The sequence below is a fragment of the Platichthys flesus genome, chromosome 19 (assembly GCF_949316205.1).
Source record: "Platichthys flesus chromosome 19, fPlaFle2.1, whole genome shotgun sequence".
Classification (NCBI taxonomy): Eukaryota; Metazoa; Chordata; class Actinopteri; order Pleuronectiformes; family Pleuronectidae; genus Platichthys; species Platichthys flesus.
In genome coordinates, this window is record NC_084963.1 from 12400626 (window position 1) to 12422118 (window position 21493).

Below are 21493 nucleotides of genomic sequence, written 5' to 3' on the forward strand. Positions count from 1 at the left end.
TTTATTGAAACTACTTTTATTTCTCGTGCACACAGTTTAAACGGTATTAACAGTCAAAGCTTGAAAAAATGGCTGACAATCAGAACAACACATGATTTTCTGGATCATTTCTGAAAGTACAATCTGAAGTATGGCACAAAATATTGCTGTGTACAAGCTGTACTCTGCTTCCTTTGTTTTGGTTTTTATCTGTGTAGCAAAAATGACTCATCCTATTTCACCACTACATTAATATCAAGTTATAGTGTGTTTGTTTTTTTGTTTTTTTTTTTAATCATCAAAATTACTCATGTGAATTTATTAAACTACTTTATGCACTCGAAAAAAATAATTCTATTCTCGTTCAGTTTTAATATGTGCATACTTTTAAGTACACACCAAACAGTATAATCACTCGAGGAAGCAAAAAGTCTCTAAGTGAAACATTTTACAGCTTCTCCACTATTGTTTGCAGCTGAAGTAACTTGTTTAGAAAATGTTCCAACTATAAGAAGAAGCAGAAATAAACGCGGACCCCATCACAGTTCAAATGTAGGAACTCTTTTTCTCAGAATATGTGAAAACCATAAAGGCAAACGTGACACAGTAACACTGATTGTTTCCAAGGCACAGTAACAGCATTTCTTAATATTGATCAATCACACGTTTTTTGACTTGCTATGGCTGGACACACGGAAGCGCCCGCATCCTTCATAAACCCTGTAACAATTTTAAAAAGGGTTGAGTGTCTTATTCAGCACCAGAGATACTAGTAAGGCCACAACAACAGCATCATAAAAGCACATTTCCATGAAACGATAATAAGTTGAATTACACTTTGATACAGCTATTGTACAATACTGTAGCATCAACACTTAAATTCAGAATCATCCCGATTGTGATATGGCACTAGGAGACAAATGTGAAGCTCTGACTCAAAACATCCTTCATTCAACACATTTCTACACTAACATTTACAAACAAAAAGAGAAGGATGTCTTATTTTCCAAAATATTTAAGTATCCAAAATATACAGCGTTTTATCTGATATTCATTCCCATCATACAGTGAGAGGAATGTGAGCAGTTCAGGACATCTTAGACTGTATATACACACACACACGCCGCGCTCCGAAGGGCTTTTCAAGTACGGCTACAACGAAGTAGAACGCACATATAGATAAAATAATAATGAGCCAATCAAATGTTACTTTGAGGCTGCAATGAAAGTGAATGATAGTAATACTGGATTGATTTCAGAGAACACGTGCTGCCTGTGTTTCTCCTTTCTCTTGCTGTGACGGTATCAAAGCAGAGGCCCCCTGAGAGTGAGGTATGATATCCCAAGAAACGAAACAATCTGGATCTCATGACTGTGGTCCCAAATCCCCCTCTATGCCCTGTTGTGTAGTCAGTCAGTAAAAGCTCAGAGCAAGACAAGAAACAAATGTTGGCAAACAGAGAACGAGGTGAGGCTACAGTATGAAACATAATCATCCCACGCCTCGGGTTATAAAGGGCGGGTCTCGTTTGTTTAGGACGGACACAGCGTGTGTGTTCTCCATCAGGACTGCAGCCGGTCGTCAAGAACTTGACGCAATCAGCAACTGATTAAAACCCAACAGTGAGAAGTACTGTAGCCTGTCACACCCAGGATTGAGTCCTAGACCTTAGGCAGTTCTCTATGAGTAAAACTAAGTACATACGCCACTGTAGGTATCAGAAAATAGACTGCAAATAAAGATGGATAACGTGTCGCCCCTTTCTCCCACTATCCAGAAATGAAGCCAAAATATCCTGGATAAGAACAGCGCAGTAGCGATTGGGGGTAGAGAGCTGCAGTAGCACATGCTCGACTGATCAGTCAGTCTCAGCTGTCAATCATAATGTTTCAACCAATTTTATAGCGTCAAATAGCAAATTTAAACCAAACTTAACAGAAAAGATTTGCAAAACAAACACCAGTGTGATATGAACGACCTAAAATGACAGAAATGTCACATCCACTAATACGGAGGAGGCGGTGATTTATGACCTACACTGCAGCCACCGGTCAAGAAGCTCTGGCTTGGTTTCTGGGGAGCCGTCATGTCGTCTATCTTTATATAAAGTCTATATATAGAGACTATAACTATCTTCTGCCCTCTACCCCCATCCGGCCCCGAAAGTAAAACAAACAGATTTCCAATTATAAAAAGGATTTTGACGTTTTTTCCATGGTGGATTGTTTTTCTCTCTCCAGAAACCCCAAACCTTGATTTGTAACAGTGAAGATTGTCGATGTACAAAGCTTCTCTCTAATCTTCCCCTCCCTCCTTCTGCTCAGGCTTGTGGGTCGGCTTTCGCTGTCAAACCAATAAAGGTTCCATTTTGGGAATCGTCCTTCTCCTTGTCGTTGACCGGAGAGTAGGAGGTGTCCTCTTCAGCAGAGGTCTGTAGTTTTAGATTGAGAATAACAAACCGTATTAGATCAAGGATGAAAAAAAAGCAACATTAGAACTCTCATCTCACTTGAGCTTTGGAGATAATAAAAAAAAAGTCTATGTCCTTGAAAAGCTTCATAGACATGGATAGTCGTCTGTCTGCAAACTGAAACATGGGATTCAAGCTGCACTAAGACACATAACTAATACATCAAATTAGACATTAGTTTCAATTAGGCAGAAAATAATATAGATAAACAAAGCAAAGTAACTTACAGCATATTGAGCCTTGGTAAACACAATGCGCTTAACTTCATTCTGCACAGAGACACACACAGTGACAAATACACATGCACGGAGCCATTAGTGTGTGGTTAAAGCAACTGAACGAGTGACACTTAAATGAACACTAATTGCATATTAGAAACCAAGCCAGTAAAGTGTGAGTCGTTAAAGTGAAATGAGGTGAAGAGGTGTGGTACCTTCTGTCTGCGGTCGATGACCAGGAGGACGACGAGGACCAAGAACATGATGACACCCAGGCCCACGATGATGAGTGGGAAGTTGGACACTACCTTGACAATACTCAGAAGCTTGTGTACTCTCGCCGCGGACGCGTCGTCTATGACCACACTCTGTGTGTTAAAAGACAAGTCCACAGATGCATCATTAGGTAAGATAAGATAAGATAAGACAAGATAAGATAAGGTAAGATAAGATAAGATAAGATAAGATAAGATAAGATAGGACAAAACACAACACGATAAAATAACACAGGACACAACATGATACGATAAATTAAGTCTGGACAACAAGAAGATAAGATAAGATCAGAAAATCCTTTACTCTACTGATTCCTATAAGAGAAATTTGGTTCTTACAGCAGCCCAACTTCAGAATAAACACAGGTAAATAAGAACGGAATAAATATGAAATAGTATAGAATAAAATAGAAATATATAAGCTTAAAAGTAATACACTTAGAAACAATTAGAATAACCATACTGTGGTTGTACATTTCTGGCAACCACTGTAGTTTCGTTCTACATAAATTTTTTTCGAGACTGTGACCTCTGACCTCTGAAATCTAACCAGTTCATCATTGAGTCCAAGTGATAACTTTAAAATTTTCTGCATAAGAATAGAAAAACTAAAGGATGATGTCCCAGCAATTAGAGGACACACGTGTGTGTGTGTTATTAAGTTTATTTGATGTCTCTTACCTCATTGAGGAACATGACAGGGAAGATTGTGTCATTGAAGCCTCTTGTTTTCCTGTTGTGAGGGAAAGGAGTTTGACGCCGTCATACATCAAACAGCACAGACTCACACACAGAGTTAACAGTGCTCGGCTGGTGTTTGGGTGCAGCTACTCACGGGAATCCGGACAATTTTTGGATCAAGATGTTGATCTGTGCTCTCTTGTTTGCACGTACAATCACTCCGGTGGTCTGTGGGCAAATAATAATAAGCATGTGAAACAAAACAGGAAACTTAATAAAATGTAGTAGTGGAACAGAATGAGAGTATGCATGTGCTTAGTTTATTTGACTGTCAAGCACAGACTGCAAACAAAGATGGACAACGCATCTTCCTCCCATTTTTCAGAAAAGAAGCCTAAGTATCCATGTTACCAGCTCTGCCATCTTGTGCACTTGGAGTCTACGCAGTAGCACTCGGTATGGATCATGACCTATACTGTAACCAACAACCAGGGGGCGATCAAGACACGTTGGCTTTATTTGTTTGTTGTCCATCTTTACAAACAGTCTTTAGAGTAAAATGAGGATATTGATGAGAACAATGCAGATGATGTAGTAACGCTTATATGCCACTAGATGGTGTAGCAGTGCATCTAAATGCAGGAATGTTACTAATCTGAGCTCCTGACGCTGACCACCTGCGGCCCGCTGACCTTACCGGGTTGAGGTCCAGGAACGTTTGGTGATGCTCTCTCTGTGGGGACATCCCCTTGATGGCAGCCGCATATCGTTCCTCTCCCAGGTAGAAGTGGGGGAAGGAGGCGACTACTGGGGCACCTGCGTGAGGAGGAGAGGGAATTTAGAGGAGACACAATATCACCCTGAGATGAACAAAAAAAACGAAAGTGACTTTCACGAGCCACAACAAAACTCACGTCGTCGACTTTGACAAATTGCATTCTTCATCCTCTGTGACACTTTTGCCCCGTCTTTAATTGCGGTTTGATGAGACATGAAAAACTAAATGTGACAGGAGGGACGTGAGATGTCTCCTCACGGTACAGTCAGTTTGGCTAATTCACATATTTATCAGTGAGACTTCTTTTGTCAACATACATATCATCACGTAGCACCCAACAATACTAAGATGATCTCTACGGTTCACCTGGAAAGAGTGATTATATCGTTACGAATATCAGTCTTTAAGAGTTAATATGCTGATTTGTAAAGCAGGGATCATACACACAATGTGAGAGAGAGAGAGAAAAAGAGAGCGGCCACGAGAAAAAACTGCACTTCACTGGATGTATGGACATATTCGTTGGATATATACATTGCAACTCTTTTGAAAGGTGCACGGTCGATGGTATGATTCACACATCATGTTCACTCTCAATTTTAATAGAACTCCCACAATAGAACTAATAAGAAAGGAGATTGGAATGGCGAGAGAAGACTGACAGCCTTAATCTACAGTCTCACGGAGAATAAACACTACGACGGAGCGGCTCAAATCCTCCCCTGTCCCTATCTGACAGCAAAGGTTTCACGCTTCCTGCTGATCTTATCCGGACACTGGAGAGACCTCAAAGAGAGTCCCCGGGATAAGATGACGAGATATAAACTGACCTTCATCTTGAGGACACGAGCCGGGTGACTCCAGGTCAGTCTTCCAATGGATATAAACAATGGGCACATAAATGGAACATAACTCCCCGGTTCTGTCACAAAACTAATTAATGACTCCTGTAAACTTTGCTGAGTTCCTTCTTCCAAACGTCGACCGGAGACAAATTGTATTTCGACACCATTGTCTTGGTCGCGATAAGCAACAGTACGCTTGATGAAGGCATTTTTGGTGAAATTCCACTTGTGCATATTTTGGACTTCAGTAACTCTGATGGACTGTGGTCCAGCTTTGTGTGTGTGTGTGTGTGTGTGCAGCGACAGCAGGGTCAGACAGTGGCACAGTTACGCGGTGGTGGGGCTGGTGCTGTTGAAGTGGGGCAGAGGTGAGCGTTTTCCTGCTCCCGTGTTTGGCAACTGACGTTCGACAAAAACATTGGACACCCGGAGTCAACTGAGAGGTTGTTCCTGTAACGACCTTCAAGGTCAACATAGGGCAAACACGCACACATGCACATATTTGTACTGCCGTACTTAACAGCGCCATTAATCACTGTGTTTATTCCTAAACACATGAAAGCCGCACTAAATCTTCCTCACTCTTTAGATCCAACATGTTGGTCTTGATCTTTACGGGTCGGCACTGGGACTTTATTTTTGATTGAAAGTTTACCAGTGCCTGCGCCTCTTTTTAACCCAATTAACTCATGAATGATTATCTGAACCGCAGCCTTTGCTTTCCTCTCGTTTCATTACGCCATGAAATTCAGCTCGCACGCACTAATGCACCACGTCTGTTCTAATCACCGTCAACAATCTTTTCACGCTGTTCTGCAATGACTAGTTTGCACTTGTCGATTTGTCCTCAGGTTCAAAACAAAACAGTTATTCGACACCAGAAAATAAGACGTTTCAAGTTTCTCTTAATACCCAAACAAAGTAAAAAAGGTCCTACAAAGGTAATAAAATACATTTAAAAAAAAAAATTATTCAGTATTTTAAGTACATTTAGAAAACATGTTCAAAGCGCTAGTACTGGTCTATGAGAGGGAACCTGAGGACAACTGCGAGCCACTGAGACAATGCCTGGTCATATACCAGGCCAGAATCAGGTGACAGGGCTTACCGCCCCCTCGGCTACCAGGCCAGTCATGGTCAGATGGTGCCAGAGGTGTGGAGAGAGCTGTGTCACATGGGTCACTCAAGGAGTATTAGCAGCAATGGTGAAAGCAGGAGAGAAAGACTAAAGGAGGACATGTAAGAACTACTGTGTCCCTAGTTATCGGTTAAAAATATAAAATATAAAAAGGAAGGAACAACAATTATCAAGGATCTTAAGGAGCTTCAAAGTAAAGTTGTGTTGGTCTTGTGTAGGATGCATGAGATAAGGGAGAGAGGGGAATAGATAAATCCTGAGTTGTGTCAACAGGGACTGTGTGTGGAAGTGCGATAGAGAGAAAATATTTTTGTAGAAGCTGACATGTACCGTTCCGACAGGGGCTGACTTTAAGGAGGCCCGTTCCCAGGCACTCCTTAGGGGTGACGCAGAAACCCTCATTGGCCGGGTTCTCCTCCTTGCTGGCCAACACAGAACTCGGTGGCGTGAAGCGGTACGCCGGGATTCCCTTCACCTCCACTTCTTTTTCCATCTCCATGTAGATCGACCTGGAGACAGTTCAACAGTTAAAGATTAATTCACATGCTTTTTATAGTCCTGCAGGCATTTTAACAGCAGGACACCAATAATCTGACTATTGACCTTATCCTGAAGAAGGCACTTTTCTGATTTTTATGTTTCCATGAGTTGCTAATGGAAAATGCCATTCACACTCTGAATTGAAAAACATTGAACACTCTATTAGATTTGTGTTGAAATATGTGTCTTTTCGGAAATGATTTATAATAATTTGGAAACATTTCGCTTCCTGAAATGAACTTCCCTGTTGTAAATAGTTTTACTCAGTTAACCTCTGCACTTTTATTGATACAAATTGTGAATCACAAGAAAGGGAACTTTTGAACAAAGCACCTCTGTTAACACTAAAGACATATGACTGACTTTCAAAAGACAAAAATGGATGAAATCATGTTGGGGGGGGTTCTAAACTCTAAAATACCTAATTAATAGTGTGGGTTGATTTTGAACTTTCCTTTTGTACTGGGAGTGGGAATACAATTTTTTTTTTTTTTTTTAAGTTGCTGTGTTTTACAGCTTCCAACAGAGTCCCATTACTGTGAGCTGTGTGCTGGGTATCTGCTGCTCTGTCCTGTCAAGAGAATCCCGACGGTTCTCAGCCAGAACAAAGGGGCCTATACAGCGTCTGCCAACTGGCGGGGAGGACTCGGGTCTTGGCTAACGCAGCCCACCAATTGTGCAACAATACTGTAAAGACCTTTCCCTTGACCTTCGCTGGAGAAGCCAACTCAAAAGACTGATGTGTCTCTTCACCGGAGCAGGACGGAGGGCCTCTGCCTTGTGCTGCCGGGCATGAGAGACGTACATTGTCAGGTAATGTCAGAAAAACAAAAACATGCTTTTTCTGGGACGTAAATCCCTTCAGTGTGTGGGGGCCAAGATTCCGAACAGCCCAGCAGATCAGACAGGTGCAAGGGGGCAGGGGAGAGATGTAAAAATGTAGTAGTATGAGTAATATCTACAGTTGTAAAGTTTGCATTAGAGCAGAAGCACATTGGAAACATTCCAAATGGCAGATTTTCCAAAAACAAGGGTTTCTGTGTATCTGTCTCATCATGTAAATGTAAATGTATCATGTAAAACAGAGCATTTGGAAATCGATACTTTGCATGTGCCCCGTGTGGCTCTGTGAAATGTAAGGTTGAATTAAAAGTTTGCAGCTGAGTAAATAACATGCTCATTTGAACGATTTTAATCAGTTTTTTATGACATTACCTGGATGGAGATATTTAGTATATTGAAGGTCGGGTGAACTCAGATTCTGTTTTAAAACAGAGGGAAAATGTCTGTTCTAAAAGATGTAGTGTGGACAACGCCTGAGTCTGTGCTGTTTGTTTTGACTTTCTCTTTTTTGAATGAGAGAATTAAAACCTTGCTTCTGTTTTATTGCTCTTGTTTCTTCTGTGAAATCAATCAGGCGCCTATAAATTTGAATTTGAAAACCACATTTGAAAAAGATCACGCCTACATGAAAAAGATTTACATGTGGCAAAAGCTATTAGAGCGAGGACACCTGTCTGCAATAAGTCAAAAATCTGAGGTTTGTGTCTCAGCTGTCTGTAACATGGTCACAGACGCAAATTCTTCTAGCACCTTATGTGTCCTGCAGATCAGTCCCAGATGTCATCAAGCTAAACACATGTTTCAACGCTGCTCCTACAGGGACGGAAAATCCCCGTGTCGAGGTGTGTGTGTCAGGGGTGAGCACACATGACTCCGTTGAACTCTTCAGATAATGGTGAAAATGACAGGAAACAGGGAAGCTGCCTTCTGCCTTTAGTCCAGTAACACCGACAACAGTGATGAAGCCACCAGGCGATGGAGAACTAGGTGAAAGAGTTCAGCAAGCATGTGGGAGAGGGGTTTTTGACACGCGTCCAATCCGCGTCAAAGGCTAAAACCAGTCCGATGGATTCTTTCCATGCTAAAACAATAAAAAGGTTAAGATGTCCACACGGTGCTATTTTATTTAGGTCAAGGTTAATTTCTAAAATAGAGGCTCTCATCATCAGCAGAAACACCAGTAAAGCCTGCCCACTTATTTCGAAATACAGCATAACCCAAAGGAAATATTCATCCGTTAGTTGCCCTGTGAGTCGCATTCTCTTTAACTTTCGAGCTTCCGTTGAAGATATCCTTGTCCTCAAGAGCATTGGAGCTAAACATGCCTGGGAAAAGGTCCTTCTGAGAAGTGAAATTCCACATTTGAACAACTGGGCGGATGCATTCAGGCCACTTCACAAGAAAAACATGACGGAAATAGTTTGTTACAGCTGCTCGAGGACAGAGTCTTCTCCAGCTTCTCTTTCCCACGTAATGCACTTGTTGGCAACCATTAACTCTTAACTGCCACTTTCTTCATTCTGTCAGCCTTTCCGTTCTGTGTATACTGGAAATGTTCCATCTTTTAATAAGACCTTATAATATAGGCAGCAAAGCGTCAGTGAGGAAACACAGGTCACCTGTGGAGCTGTTTGTAAGTGAGCAGGATGTTATGATTAGAATCCCTGGGATCCAAAGCCTTTGAACATACCATACCAGATATGACCCCCCCCCCGCTCTGTTGGGGACAGTCCAAAATGTGTTTAGTTTAGGTCGTGTACCAGATATAGCCATCACTTCAGAACTTATGACCACACCATCAGGTAACATTTTATATGGGCCAAGAGGTTACAGCAGGACAAACACAATGCAAGTGGAAACACTAGAGCCCGATCAATGGCCAATATGAGATTTACCGGGAGCTATTTATATTGTTTATATTTGTTAATATAAACTGATATCTAATATAACTTAATAATAACTATAATAATAACAAACTTTTTATGCTATAACAAAATATAAAAAATGTGACAGCTGTTGCAAATATTGTCATTATGTTGTTTTCTCCACAAGAAAGTGTAGTTTATTATTATCGTTATTTGTGTTTACCATGATCAATACAAACTTTACAAAGATGTGATTTCATGTTTTTAACGATTTCTATGCATTTATTTTCGATAGATTCGGTTGTATTTGTGTTTTCTTTTTTTATTTATAGATATTTATCTTAAAGTTTATGGCTAAACTGGAAAATATCTAGGATAAATTACATTTCCCTGTCAAATAAATGGCAAATTTTTAACAATGCATCATATCCCCCAAAAATCCATACAGTCTATGGGCTGGCTACTTATATTAATGGATAATCCTCCTGAATTGCAGATTTTTAGTAGGTTATGATTTACTATTTTCAATGTCTCAGCTTGCATACTCTCATTGGCTAATTAGCGCAAAACAGCACAGTTATTCTGACGGGATTCGGTCGTAAATCAAAGTATTGGAAAAACTTTTAATTCAGGTTTCCTGGTGGCGCTAGGGGAAAAGTCCAAGGAGTGTATCGCTCACGTGGCTAGGAAGACTGGAGGCTTATTACTTTGACCTGAATGTCTTCAATGTTGAAGTGAGCCCAGACGAGACACTGTGGTGCTGGGGTTTACCTGCAGAGGTCCGGGGTGAAGATGTAAATACGTTCATTCTTCTCCAGCAGGGGATGGAAAGCACTTCCATCAGATCCGTTGATGCTGTTGCTGTCGTCAGTCTTCCAGAACGTCAGCTGGCTGCAGAACAACATTGTGTCACAAGCGTGAGCGTCTCATGTCTTTTTAAAAGCGGCATCAGGAGAATCTTTATGCAGTTAAAACAAGCATCGAGTTGACACAGAGTATCTCTCAATGGGCACTGGCGAAATGCTTCTGAGAAATCTACACTTTCTGTAAAGCGACAACGGTTTTTTTTTTTTTATCAGGGTAAAAGTAAAACTCCCTCTTATCAACCCCATCTTGGTAACAGCAAATGACAATGTTCTGCTAATGAAAGATGTATTTATCTCAAAAGTGTTTCCCAGGAGTAGTGAAGAGAATTGCTGCAGGGGAACGGAAGCCGAGGGAACTGAGACAGCAAAACGGGCTCGCAAGGGTCACTTTAAAAGACATTATTAAGGCATTCCAAGTACTAGGACGTCCTGTGTTCTGTGCTACCAGCCCACACAAACAACAAACTCGGCTGTAACTGGCAAAAAGCAGCAGATTTGAGAAACCCAAAGGTTTAAACCCAAAGGTTACCCAGTGAAGTATCGTCAGCGTGTTTGTTCGACGGTGCGACAGTTCTACCTTTGGCCTTTCCACGTTTGGACCCGGCCATAGTCCATGTAGTTCTGCTCCCCGGTGTGGTAGACAAACTCCCCGTCGTTACTCCCGTTTTTCTGGATAGATCACAACATTTAAGACATTTAAAAAAAAACTACATACATCTTCGTTTTTTCGTAAAGAAGAAAATGACAAAAAAAGTGCAGCTGGGGTTGATCAGCTGTTATTATTTGTGTCGGTGCACATGCCTTGTACATGAGGCCAAAGACCTTCCCCACTTCAGGTGCGCTGGCGCTGACGCGGACCAGCAGGGGGTCTTCGTAGCCCCACAGCAGCTCATCCACGGTGCGGTTGGTGAAGAAGCCAGATCGAACGGCGTTCATCATGACGTTCGCCATGGACGATTTCCAGAAACTCACAGACGCTTTGTTCATCACGGCCTGCAGACGGGAAAAACGGCGCAGAGTGGTGCAGGAGATGTTAATGCAGGGCGACGTGGGATTGAGGAAACAAAATGCAGTAAATCATGCACGTCGTAAGAGAAAACACACTCCACTTTCCCCCACTTGGACGTGCACTTTCCTCTGTTTGTTTAAGTGTCACGACTCACCCACGCCGGGATGTTGACCGTGGTGATGAGATCCACAGCTGGATCCCCAGCCGACCTCTCCCGCAGGAACACAAAGCTCTTGGTATTGTACGCAGACACCCTCGTGCCATTCTCCACCATAGTCACGTTGTCCTTGTACCTGTACTCCCTGTGCAAACACAACAAGACATCCGATTCATTACGTTTTTTTTCGAATTGCTCCCGTCACAGAGCAGTTAAAAGGAATTTAGGTTAATATCACAGGCGTCATTAGGTTTAACTGAGCAGCAGCAACTTTCATTTCGCTAAGCTGCTGATAATACTGAGCTAAAGGCAAAAGCTCCCGAATGCCACCCAACTCCGGACAGGAGTAGTAGACCTGATGATCACATGGCTGCAACCAATCAGGCTTTAGACGGAGTTAAGCCCGTCTAACTCAATGATATACGGACACAGAAATACCTGAATACATGTAAAAATATGTCAATAATTCAAAATAAATATAAGTAGAAATACCATGTATAATATTAACAAACGAAAAAATGTATGTAGACGTTAAAACATTAATCAACTAATAAAAGTAGAAAGAATTCAATAAATAAAAAAATATATATATAACATTTATTTAAAAAAAAAAGAGATGACGTGTACATATCAGCAACCTATTTATATCTAGTATTTTTTTTTTGGTTTTCTTTTCCACCAGGGTCCTGAGGGTGGGGGTCCGGTGTGACTGTACTACTTAAGTGTTTCTGTTTTTGCTATTTGTTCTGTAACCTCAAAACCTATAAATAAAGTATCTGGGGAAAGGATTCACATGACAGACAGAGCAGGATGTGGGAAACATACCATAGATACACAGCTGTCTGCTCGGATAGGGACCGAACAGAACACAAAAGCTGAAGCAAAAGAAGCAGCAGCTGAGGAGCAGGAGGCTTTATGGCTTGTTGCAGATGTGAACCAAACAAGAAGACATGAGAGAATATATATAAAAGAGCTACACGGGTTGATTTGGGAACATGTGCTGTTGAAATTATGCAAACCCATTTCTTTTCTTTACTTATCTTTGAGGCCTTATATCTATCTTACAGTGATCCCCAAGGAATCAGTGGAATTGGTGGCTGACCCGCGAAGATCATCACCTCCCGCCCATGCAACCACTGATATTTGACGACGTGTTACAGATTTTGAAACCCATAAATTTCACTAGAGACACGCATGTGAGCCGGTGAGACTTCTGCGTGAGCAGTGGTGAGCACTCGCCTCCTACCTGTATGTGTATGGTCCGACCTGGGTGACCTCTGGCTTGGCCCCCTTCAGGAACTCATCCACATTGGTCACGTTGAAGAAGAAGAACTCCATGTAGACTGGAGGGGGAGGGGTTTTCCAGGAATCGAACACACGGCTGCCCTCAACCAAAATAAGCTCCTGTTAAAACGTAAAGAGAATATTGATGCCCATTTAATTCAGCAGCATTAACAGGAGTTTACTCGTGTTTTCATCTGTTTGTTTGGTGGTTCGTCGGTTTATGTAAAAGAAAACACAACCAATTTCTGTTTAGTGTTGTGGTGGGGTGGGGCATCACTCAAGGAAGAACCCATTCACCTTTTGATGATGGTTTACCAGAGAATACTTCATGGATATAGATGAAAGATAGGGGACTGATATTTATTTATCCACAACCTGGAGCTGGATAAGCAGCAGAGGATCAATGAATGGATGGGAAGATAAAAAGGCAGTTTAAATCCAGTTAAGGTCATTCAAGGATTTTTTGCATCAGATCACTAACAATGAAGAACGCCTTTGAAAAGGAAAGTTGATTAATTTGTAGGCTGGAACTGATTTTTGCATTTGTCAAGTCTTCGCACTGTCCCTATTAAGCGATGGTGTGTTAAAAAGGTGCAGAAATCTTGGTGAAGAGCTAACACGTGTTTTGAGTTTGGAGTCTCCACAGTCTGTTCCGAGTAAAAACAAGCCATGGAACAAAAACATCCTTGGGGGGGGGGGGGGTCACGGAGGGCAGAGGCTGCCTGAGATTAAGACAAACGCATTGGCTGCACACATGAATGGTATTAGGGGGAGACCCTTTCACAGTGGCATTGTCAGTGGTTGCTACTGACAATGGGCTACATTGGAGAGGGGGGGGGGGCACCGACAAATCATGTGATGTGGAGAGCTGCGTGCCCACTGGCTGCACGGGACCGCGACCCTAATCATCTGAGCCACATTCCTCAGCACCGGGCGTTATGAGGCCCCCGATAGTGAAGCGCAGCCACAAACTCTGTGTCTCCACAGATCTCACCGCCTCCGGTCCACGACGCCCTGATTCACCTGCAGGAATCTGTCGAGACTCTGGAAAACAGGGAGTGAGAGACGCAAGATGGGGGCAAGTATTGGCGTGAGCAACAAGACACATGAGGAGGATATCTGGCGTTGGCCTAATTGTGTCGGATTTGTGTTAAAGTTGAAAGCGAGATCTAGACATGAAACAATCCCCTGAGAGACAGCCAACCAATGGTTGCCATCAGTTCGGGGCGGCGGACCCCTCCTCCTCCGGGTTCCCTCATACTTATTCAGAGACACAAGTTTAGCTGAGTAGTCAAGGACAATAAAGCTGTCACCTTGGATAGAGGAAGGGACAGCGTGGAGTTTCTATGTCATCCTCTTTAGGCTTCGGCCTGCCATGGCAAGCCGCCCAGCACGCTGCACGGAACCCCGCGTGGAAAACAGGAACAGAGAAACTCTCTCATCTCAGCGTTTACACCACTCCCCACACGAAAACACAAGTAGCAGGTGAATAAACAAATACAATATGCTACCTCTTTGATGTGGAGACGGGCTAACACATAGGTGTGAATAACACTGGCAACAGCAAGAGGCTATTCTTCAAATCCTCCGGTCGTGGTGCACAGGCTTTGCATTCTCGAAACGGGCTGGTCTCAATAACAACAGTTTGGACCAGAATGAAAAAATCATTGGCGATTGAATGAAATTACAAAAATAATTGAATGCGATGAAAAATAGGACAGACAGTCACGGTCAGATGAGGATTACACAAATGGACATGGTCACAATGTGTTTATTTGCTCATCACTAATTGTTCGCACGGCAACAACGATTAAGATAGTTAGCATAACATCTGCTAAACATCGGCATCTTAGCATTGAAATTGTCAACACGTTAGCATGCTGCGATAAGCATTTAGCTTAAAGCAAAATTTGGCACAAAGCATTATTTCTCTTTGTAAGAATTTGTTCTTTCACCATGTCTAAATGACCCAGAGCATCTTTTGGTGTAATATGTTCTGCAAAAATCGTTTTCATAATAGTGGCTGCCAATCCAGACACTTTCCCAATAAACCAAGCAGTGTGAAAGAGATCCTTCAAACTGATGCAACCGGGATAAGGCAGTAACTTGATACGGCTGTAATATATATACAAAATGGACTTTGACACTATCATGTAATAAATACTCTTGAGAGAGGGAAACTACTTTCACAACTCTGTGCTTGGGACCTAGATCCTGTTTCCCTGACCCTGTAGATTTAAACTATGTAGAAACAGTAGAGCTCATTCCTCGCCAAGGTCCATCCGTCATCTTAAATTCGATCAAGCTGCACCAAATTTCACACACTTCATAAATATCATGGATTATTTCCTGTGAAATTCATGAAAATATCATCTTACAATTTGAAGAAAATGTGTAAAAAATGACTGGTCTGGATCGAGCACAAGATGTAACGGGTTCTTTCCGATATATCTATAAACATGCCTGATTTATTCATCAAGATCCATTTATTATATCCTGGGAAATCGGTGAACGTTACAAACACATTGTCTCAACGTTAAAGAAAGAAAAAAAAATGTTTGCTGCATCCGCACTAACATTTTTATGTTTCCCCCCCTGACGCAAACCACATCCTCTCAGCAAGTTTCGTGGTAATCCGTCCAGCTATTTTTGCGAAAAATCCTACTAAATAACAAACAAACAAAAACATAACCTATGTAATTAGCAAGAAGGAATAATGAGATGGAAGAATTTGTTAACTAGTTTGTGATATAAGCACTTACTAGTTGGTGACTGGAGAGCCTCGTGTAAACCTGATTACCTGGTCCTATGTGTCTGTCAAAGTATAAACTGCAGTAATGATCAAATCAACCACACGTCGTGGTTACATGCAGAATAAAACAACTGTTTGTCTATGTTGAAGATTGTACTGCTGCCTGCCACTGCATGAACTTCAACAGCATGACATGTTCAAAAAGGTGAAGGTCGTGACATCAGCAGCATTTTATCACGTTTGAACACATGTCGGGGGATCTTACGCCAGTCCAGGTGGTTTCTTCGTTAAGTTGCCAGATTCAGATTGTTACATTAGAAATGTGGAAAAAATGTAAACATTTTCAGAATTAAAAGAAGGTTTTCGCTTGTCCGTAAACATCTCTATAAGGTCACGTTTTCTTAAAGTCGCTTTGTTCTCAGCATTACCACCAACTCCCTGACCAGGAAGACCTTGAGAATACGTTTCCTGACCTCTAAAGTCAATAAGCCTCTGATAAAAGCCATTTGATACACACTAGGCCGGTTTGATAGGAAAATAAGGATGAAGGTGTGCCATATGATAATATTGAATACAGGCCAACAACGCATTTTTTTTTCTCTGTTATCAAAGTTAACTGAACCTTCTGGGAACGATAACTTCCCTATCTAAAACACTGGAAATCCAGGAAACCTCTGGATTGAAATTTACAATGATTAGTTTTGAAATAGTAATAGCAATAATAAGCTTTACCTATAGAGCCCCTTTCAAAACTCAGTTACAAGGGGCTTTACAAGTTGAAATAAATAATGCAGGTCAATGAATAGGAAACAGTTAAAATAAAACAATTAGAAGCACTGTGAATGAGAAACAATACAAAGTGAACAGAAGGGTCCATTGCATGTTTATTGATGCAACAAACGTTCATTGATTACTGCACCTCTGGAGGAACTGAGAGCTGCAGGATAAAACTGAGCGGGCCCAATGAGAAAAGAGTGAGACCTGCAAGAGAGCCCTCATGTTAACAAATTCAAACGTCCGTTCACCAGGTTAAAATCAGTGACCAGCTGAGCAGAAGGCCACGACTGCATCAAATTCACCCTCGTGTCATCAACCACTTATCAGCAAAAACCTCTTTAATCTCTTTTTTTTTTTCTCTCAGTTATTTTTCAGTTTTACATCCTTGTGGTGTTAGAAACGTCTTGAACACGGCCACTCGTTTTCCTGTTGTGTTCTCAAATGCACTTATCGTATCTTTCCAGCAGCAGGGTCTTGTTGAGGTCGGTGTTTGAAGAGAGGAGACGCAGACCCAGAACTTGCAGCATAACAGAATTTATTACACAGAAGTTTCACAGGTCAGACGGGCACCATGGTGTGCCCGGAGAAATCACACAGGCCGAATAGTGAAAATCCGACTTGACTCAGCAAGGCAAGGCGTTTTATAGGGGTGTTGCTTACTACAAACCTAGAGATAAAATGATGTCACACAACCGGGCCTTCTGCCTAAATTTGGGAATGTGTCGTACCTTAAGATTTAAGGATCCGCTGCAAACCATCTCTCCTCTGATTATTCCATAGGCAGTTCAAGGACAGTTCAGACAAGGAGAAACACACTGAACACATCTGTAGATAATACTTAAAGGTTTGAACTTAAGATTCAAGGCGCCTTAAGATATTAACATGTCATCATGATCTATACCTATGCTCGAGAAAATCTTAGCTGCATATTAACATATCATTTTTGGTTTGTAACTGTGCTATGGATATCTATCAGCTAAGGGAATATGCTACAGACTCCCACTCAAATATTTCTTTGCTTTCAGATACCACTGAAATAATATTTTCCAGGAAATTCCCCCAGTAAAATGTCCAGACTTCAGGGCGTATCTGAAAGCAGCTAAGGTGAGGCTTTGTAAATCCTGCCATAGCCTGACTTAATTCAAACTTCATCTTTGATGCATGACGTTACAGGGACGTAGTCAAAAACTCCCCATGAGTACAGGAACTCAGTCTTTTTCTCGGGATGTGCTGATTTGCTCTCAGCAGCCGACTCAGCAGCCGACTCAGCAGCTTTTTCTTTTGACATGTGGTAAAAAATACCAACCAATACCAAAACAAGCAATTCTGACCCAGCCCTTTGCTTATTCTTAGCTTTGGAATATGACTATGAACCAACTCATGTTATAATGACAAGTAGTGAGGGCAGAAGTCCACACCACTGGCTCATCAGGAGTCCTGGATCTACCGTCTGCTGGGAACAGAGGAAGTGTTTCAACACAAGGTCACGCATTGTGCTGAAAGATGCACTGTTTCTAAATGGGTTATCAAAGTGTGAGAAAGAGAAAGTCTGGCTGCACAGTGCGGGTCACTGAACCCTTGACCTTTCCTCCTCCATCCGAGGGAGGTTGAGCTACTTGTAGGAGCAACACACTGTCAAGTTCAATGAGAAATCCCAACACACAGTTGCAGAACTACAAGATAGTTAATTATAATAAACTGACAAGTTGGTTTTGCTGCTGCAATTCATCAACCCGATTAGTATGTTCCCACAAAATAATCAACTTTTTTTTGTATTTTCTGGTCAAATCAGTTCAGTTAATTGGGAAAGGAAAATAACTAATTGGCCATGTTTTCTGATTCTACAGGGTAGAGCGCTCGTCAGCAATTGGATCCAAGTCTTCCTCATCTGCGTACTGAAGTGTCCTTAGGCAAGATCCTGAACCCCTAATTTCCCCTCATAGAAAAAAATGTGCTTTGAGTGGTAACCAAGACTAGAAAAACGCTATATAAATACAAACCATTTACAATTAGAAGAATTTCTTACTTCCTTTGTCATATATTCATTACGAGTTGATTACTCTTCGATTTAGTTGAACACAACAAGACGTCATCTGCAGCTCCACAAAGCCAGAGGCATGTTTTCCTAAATCTTCACCGTCTAAACGTAAAGACTTTAACCGGCTGACTGATCAATAGTGAAGATATCCGGTGAGATCGAACGTCTCTGTATCCTAGTGAGCGTTAGAGGTTGGCACTAGTACAGCCACACACCTCCAGCTTAACCTAGTTATTTGCAAACAGTACATGGTGTGACTGGGTGAGGTGCAAACCTTTTCGTGTCACCGTCTGATAAGGCAACATATGTAAATACTACGTAATATGCAATGCTTGGCTTTCCAGGTGGATTTGAGAAGAACCTGTTTGCACAAAAATCAACATGTAAACAGATTATTAAAGTTCATAAATACAGGATTGATGGGCTATTGTAGAACCCTCATAGGCGACTGACTTTGCTGATAATGGCTTATTAACAATGGCAAAACCTGACTTATGTGTCAGCTTTAGCCAATTATGTGTTAGACACAACCTGACTAAAACATAATTGATCGACCTCAGATTTTATAACTAGATTTTTTTCGGCCATATGGACCAGTCCTATGGTCTCCATAGAGAAAAAAGAATACTGGTAGAATACCGGCAGAATACAGTGGAGTTCCCAAACTTGCTTTAAAATATGATTATGACCTGTATCTTATATTTCAATGAGTGATAATGATTGTTTATATCGGCTTACTGTTATTTGTAATCCTGTAAAGTGTCTTCGAGCACTGTTGTAAGTGTTATCCGAACAAAATGTATTCCATTTTCAACCTGGTAACTCAAATACTGTTTGTTAACGAGAGATAAACTAGTTATCAGCGTTAATAACCCTATAAATTACAGCCTATGAAGCTTTTATGAATGGTGCCTTATCAGAAAGTTGAGCCATACTTTAGATTTTTTAATTGGTTGAAGACATTTTAAGATTCAAAACTTGTTTTAAGCTCTGTTGTTTAAAAGAGTCATTTGGAAGGAACTCATCATTCTCAGCAGTCTGTAATCGCACACTCAGCTTGTTCTCACTTCATCGGAAGAGCGGATGCATGAGAGCAGTCACACGTACTGCCCCTGCACACGTCACGAAGACACGAGGGTGAACTTTATCAGTCTGTCTGTCTGTCTGTCTGTCTGTTTGTTTGTTTGTTTACCTTCTTGAGTCGGTTGTGCATCACCGTGCGGAAAGTCTGGAACACAAACAGACCGATGCCCGTGATCAGCAGACCTGCGCAGATGGTCCCCACCGCGTAGATCGCGCAGGACCTCCGTGTCATGGCTGCAGGTGCTGCACGAGACCCTCAGAGGACGGAGGAGGACTTGTCTTCAGTCCTCAGACGCCGATTCGAGAAAGCTGCGGGTGAACAGCTCTGCTCTTGGTTTATTTCCCCGCTGATGCTCTTTAGTTGAAATAAAGTTTTTGGCCAGTGTTGTCCGAGGAGCCGCTTTAAAAGAAAAGTGCCGATGGGAGTTGTTGGAGTAGCTCCCGAGTCGCGCACGGCTGCGTGTGTTTTCTCTCGGTTCTAAAACGAAGTCGTGCACCACGCGGTCCCTACTCTGCGTCTCGAGTGGCGACCCCCGGGAGCGCGTGAGCGATACATATACTAGAGCCGCGCCGTATTTGTAGCGGTCCTACAGACGCACCCTCCCGCCGAGCGAGGGAAGCGCTGATTGGTCCAGACCAGTGTGCTGAGGGAGTGATGTGGTGGGGGCTTGGGGGTAGGTTGGGTCACTCATGTGGGGAGTTATTATGGGATATTAAGGCGCCTGCAGGAGCAACATTTTGTGAGACCAAAACTTCATGGCTCTGCACCTGGGACCATGGTCTGGTGCAAACAAGAGGATTTTTTTGTTTTGCAAAGTTCGTATGAGGTCAAGCATGGAGGGGGGGCAGACACACAAGTCAAGGCAAGGAAGCAGTGGGAGTCGAGTAGAGAGTGATCTGGCTCACAGTTGATGTGTCATCACATGCTGCTAAATGTGCGACAAATGTGACACCACATTGAGGAACTCCAAATATCAAGCACATTTACTCAAGTACTGCACTCAAGAGTAGTGTTGAGGTATTTCCATTGTTAGGGTTAGGGTTAAGAACCTCAGAAAAACTACAGGTTACCTTAAAGGCTTGTAAAATATAAAACATTGGTAAGAGTTTCTCTTTGCATTGTTTCTGAGGTGCAAGGAGCCTTTAAAACTGCTTTCTTGAAGACAATAGATCAGGCGGCTTAATACCAATGGTGGCCAATTTGACTCAGTGTGACCCTGACCTGATCTTGTTTGTAATAAGTTAATAGGAAGTCAAGTCATAATGCTGCAGCCATTGGCTTCATTGGAAGAGGATATTCCATCAGGGTCAACCTGTGACTATGAGTCCTGTCAGCTGTATACTGTGGGACTTCTGCTTTTGCTGGTGAGCAGAATGTATAAAGGTCAAACCACACAGCCCTGAGGTGAATCAGTGAAACAACGCAACACATCCGACATGGTGTCATCGACCCTGAAACACAGAGGTAAATCTCTCTGGGACTTAAAAACCTAAATACACCACTCGTTGTATCTGTCTGCTGTTTGGTGCTCAGCAGGTGGTGTAGAGTGGACAAGGCCAAACCCAGACACAATATTTATATTTATCATGACTTCCACTTTTACTCCAATACATTTGAAAGAAAAGATATATACTTTTACTCCGTTACATCGACATTGGACACCTAGTTACTCATTACAAATTCAAATCTGAATATGAGTCCAATACTATTTGAACCTCAGCATCTGGGGTTCAACAATTTTTAATTTATACACCATATCTATATGTTTTGTTATATCTATATATATATAGATATTAAGCCTGGAGAAAACCATTTTGGAATATTTTGTTTCTGTGTAGGCCTACTATGAAAACTTTTTAAATGGGCTACTTTAAGACTTTGACTGAAGGCATT

The 21493-nt window shown here is 41.9% G+C and overlaps 1 protein-coding gene across 2 annotated transcripts; it reads right to left on the reverse strand.

Moving 5' to 3' along the window:
- Window positions 1-20163, reverse strand: LOC133975250 (lysosome membrane protein 2-like). 2 transcript variants are annotated; one of them, XM_062413158.1, is made up of 13 exons: window positions 19709-20163; window positions 12912-13069; window positions 11663-11810; window positions 11301-11492; window positions 11077-11168; window positions 10405-10524; window positions 6716-6894; window positions 4322-4440; window positions 3779-3852; window positions 3625-3676; window positions 2884-3036; window positions 2678-2719; window positions 1-2411 (listed from the first exon to the last, which is right to left on the reverse strand). In XM_062413158.1, the coding sequence occupies exons 1-13, from the start codon at window positions 19829-19831 to the stop codon at window positions 2301-2303; spliced, it is 1563 nt and encodes a 520-aa protein (XP_062269142.1). In that variant the 5' UTR covers window positions 19832-20163; the 3' UTR covers window positions 1-2300. The 2 variants fall into 2 exon arrangements, with proteins under 2 accessions (XP_062269142.1, XP_062269143.1); XM_062413159.1 differs by lacking the exon at window positions 2678-2719.
- Window positions 20164-21493: the final 1330 nt, after the last annotated feature.

Excerpts from the sequence above, each read along its gene's own strand:
- LOC133975250 (XM_062413158.1), bottom strand. The coding sequence starts at position 19,831 with ATGACACGGAGGTCCTGCGCGATCTACGCGGTGGGGACCATCTGCGCA. Across the intron at positions 13,070-19,708 it reads TGCACAACCGACTCAAGAAG|GAGCTTATTTTGGTTGAGGG; the intron begins GTAAACAAACAA and ends ACGTTTTAACAG. Across the intron at positions 10,525-11,076 it reads CAAACGTGGAAAGGCCAAAG|CCAGCTGACGTTCTGGAAGA; the intron begins GTAGAACTGTCG and ends GTTGTTCTGCAG.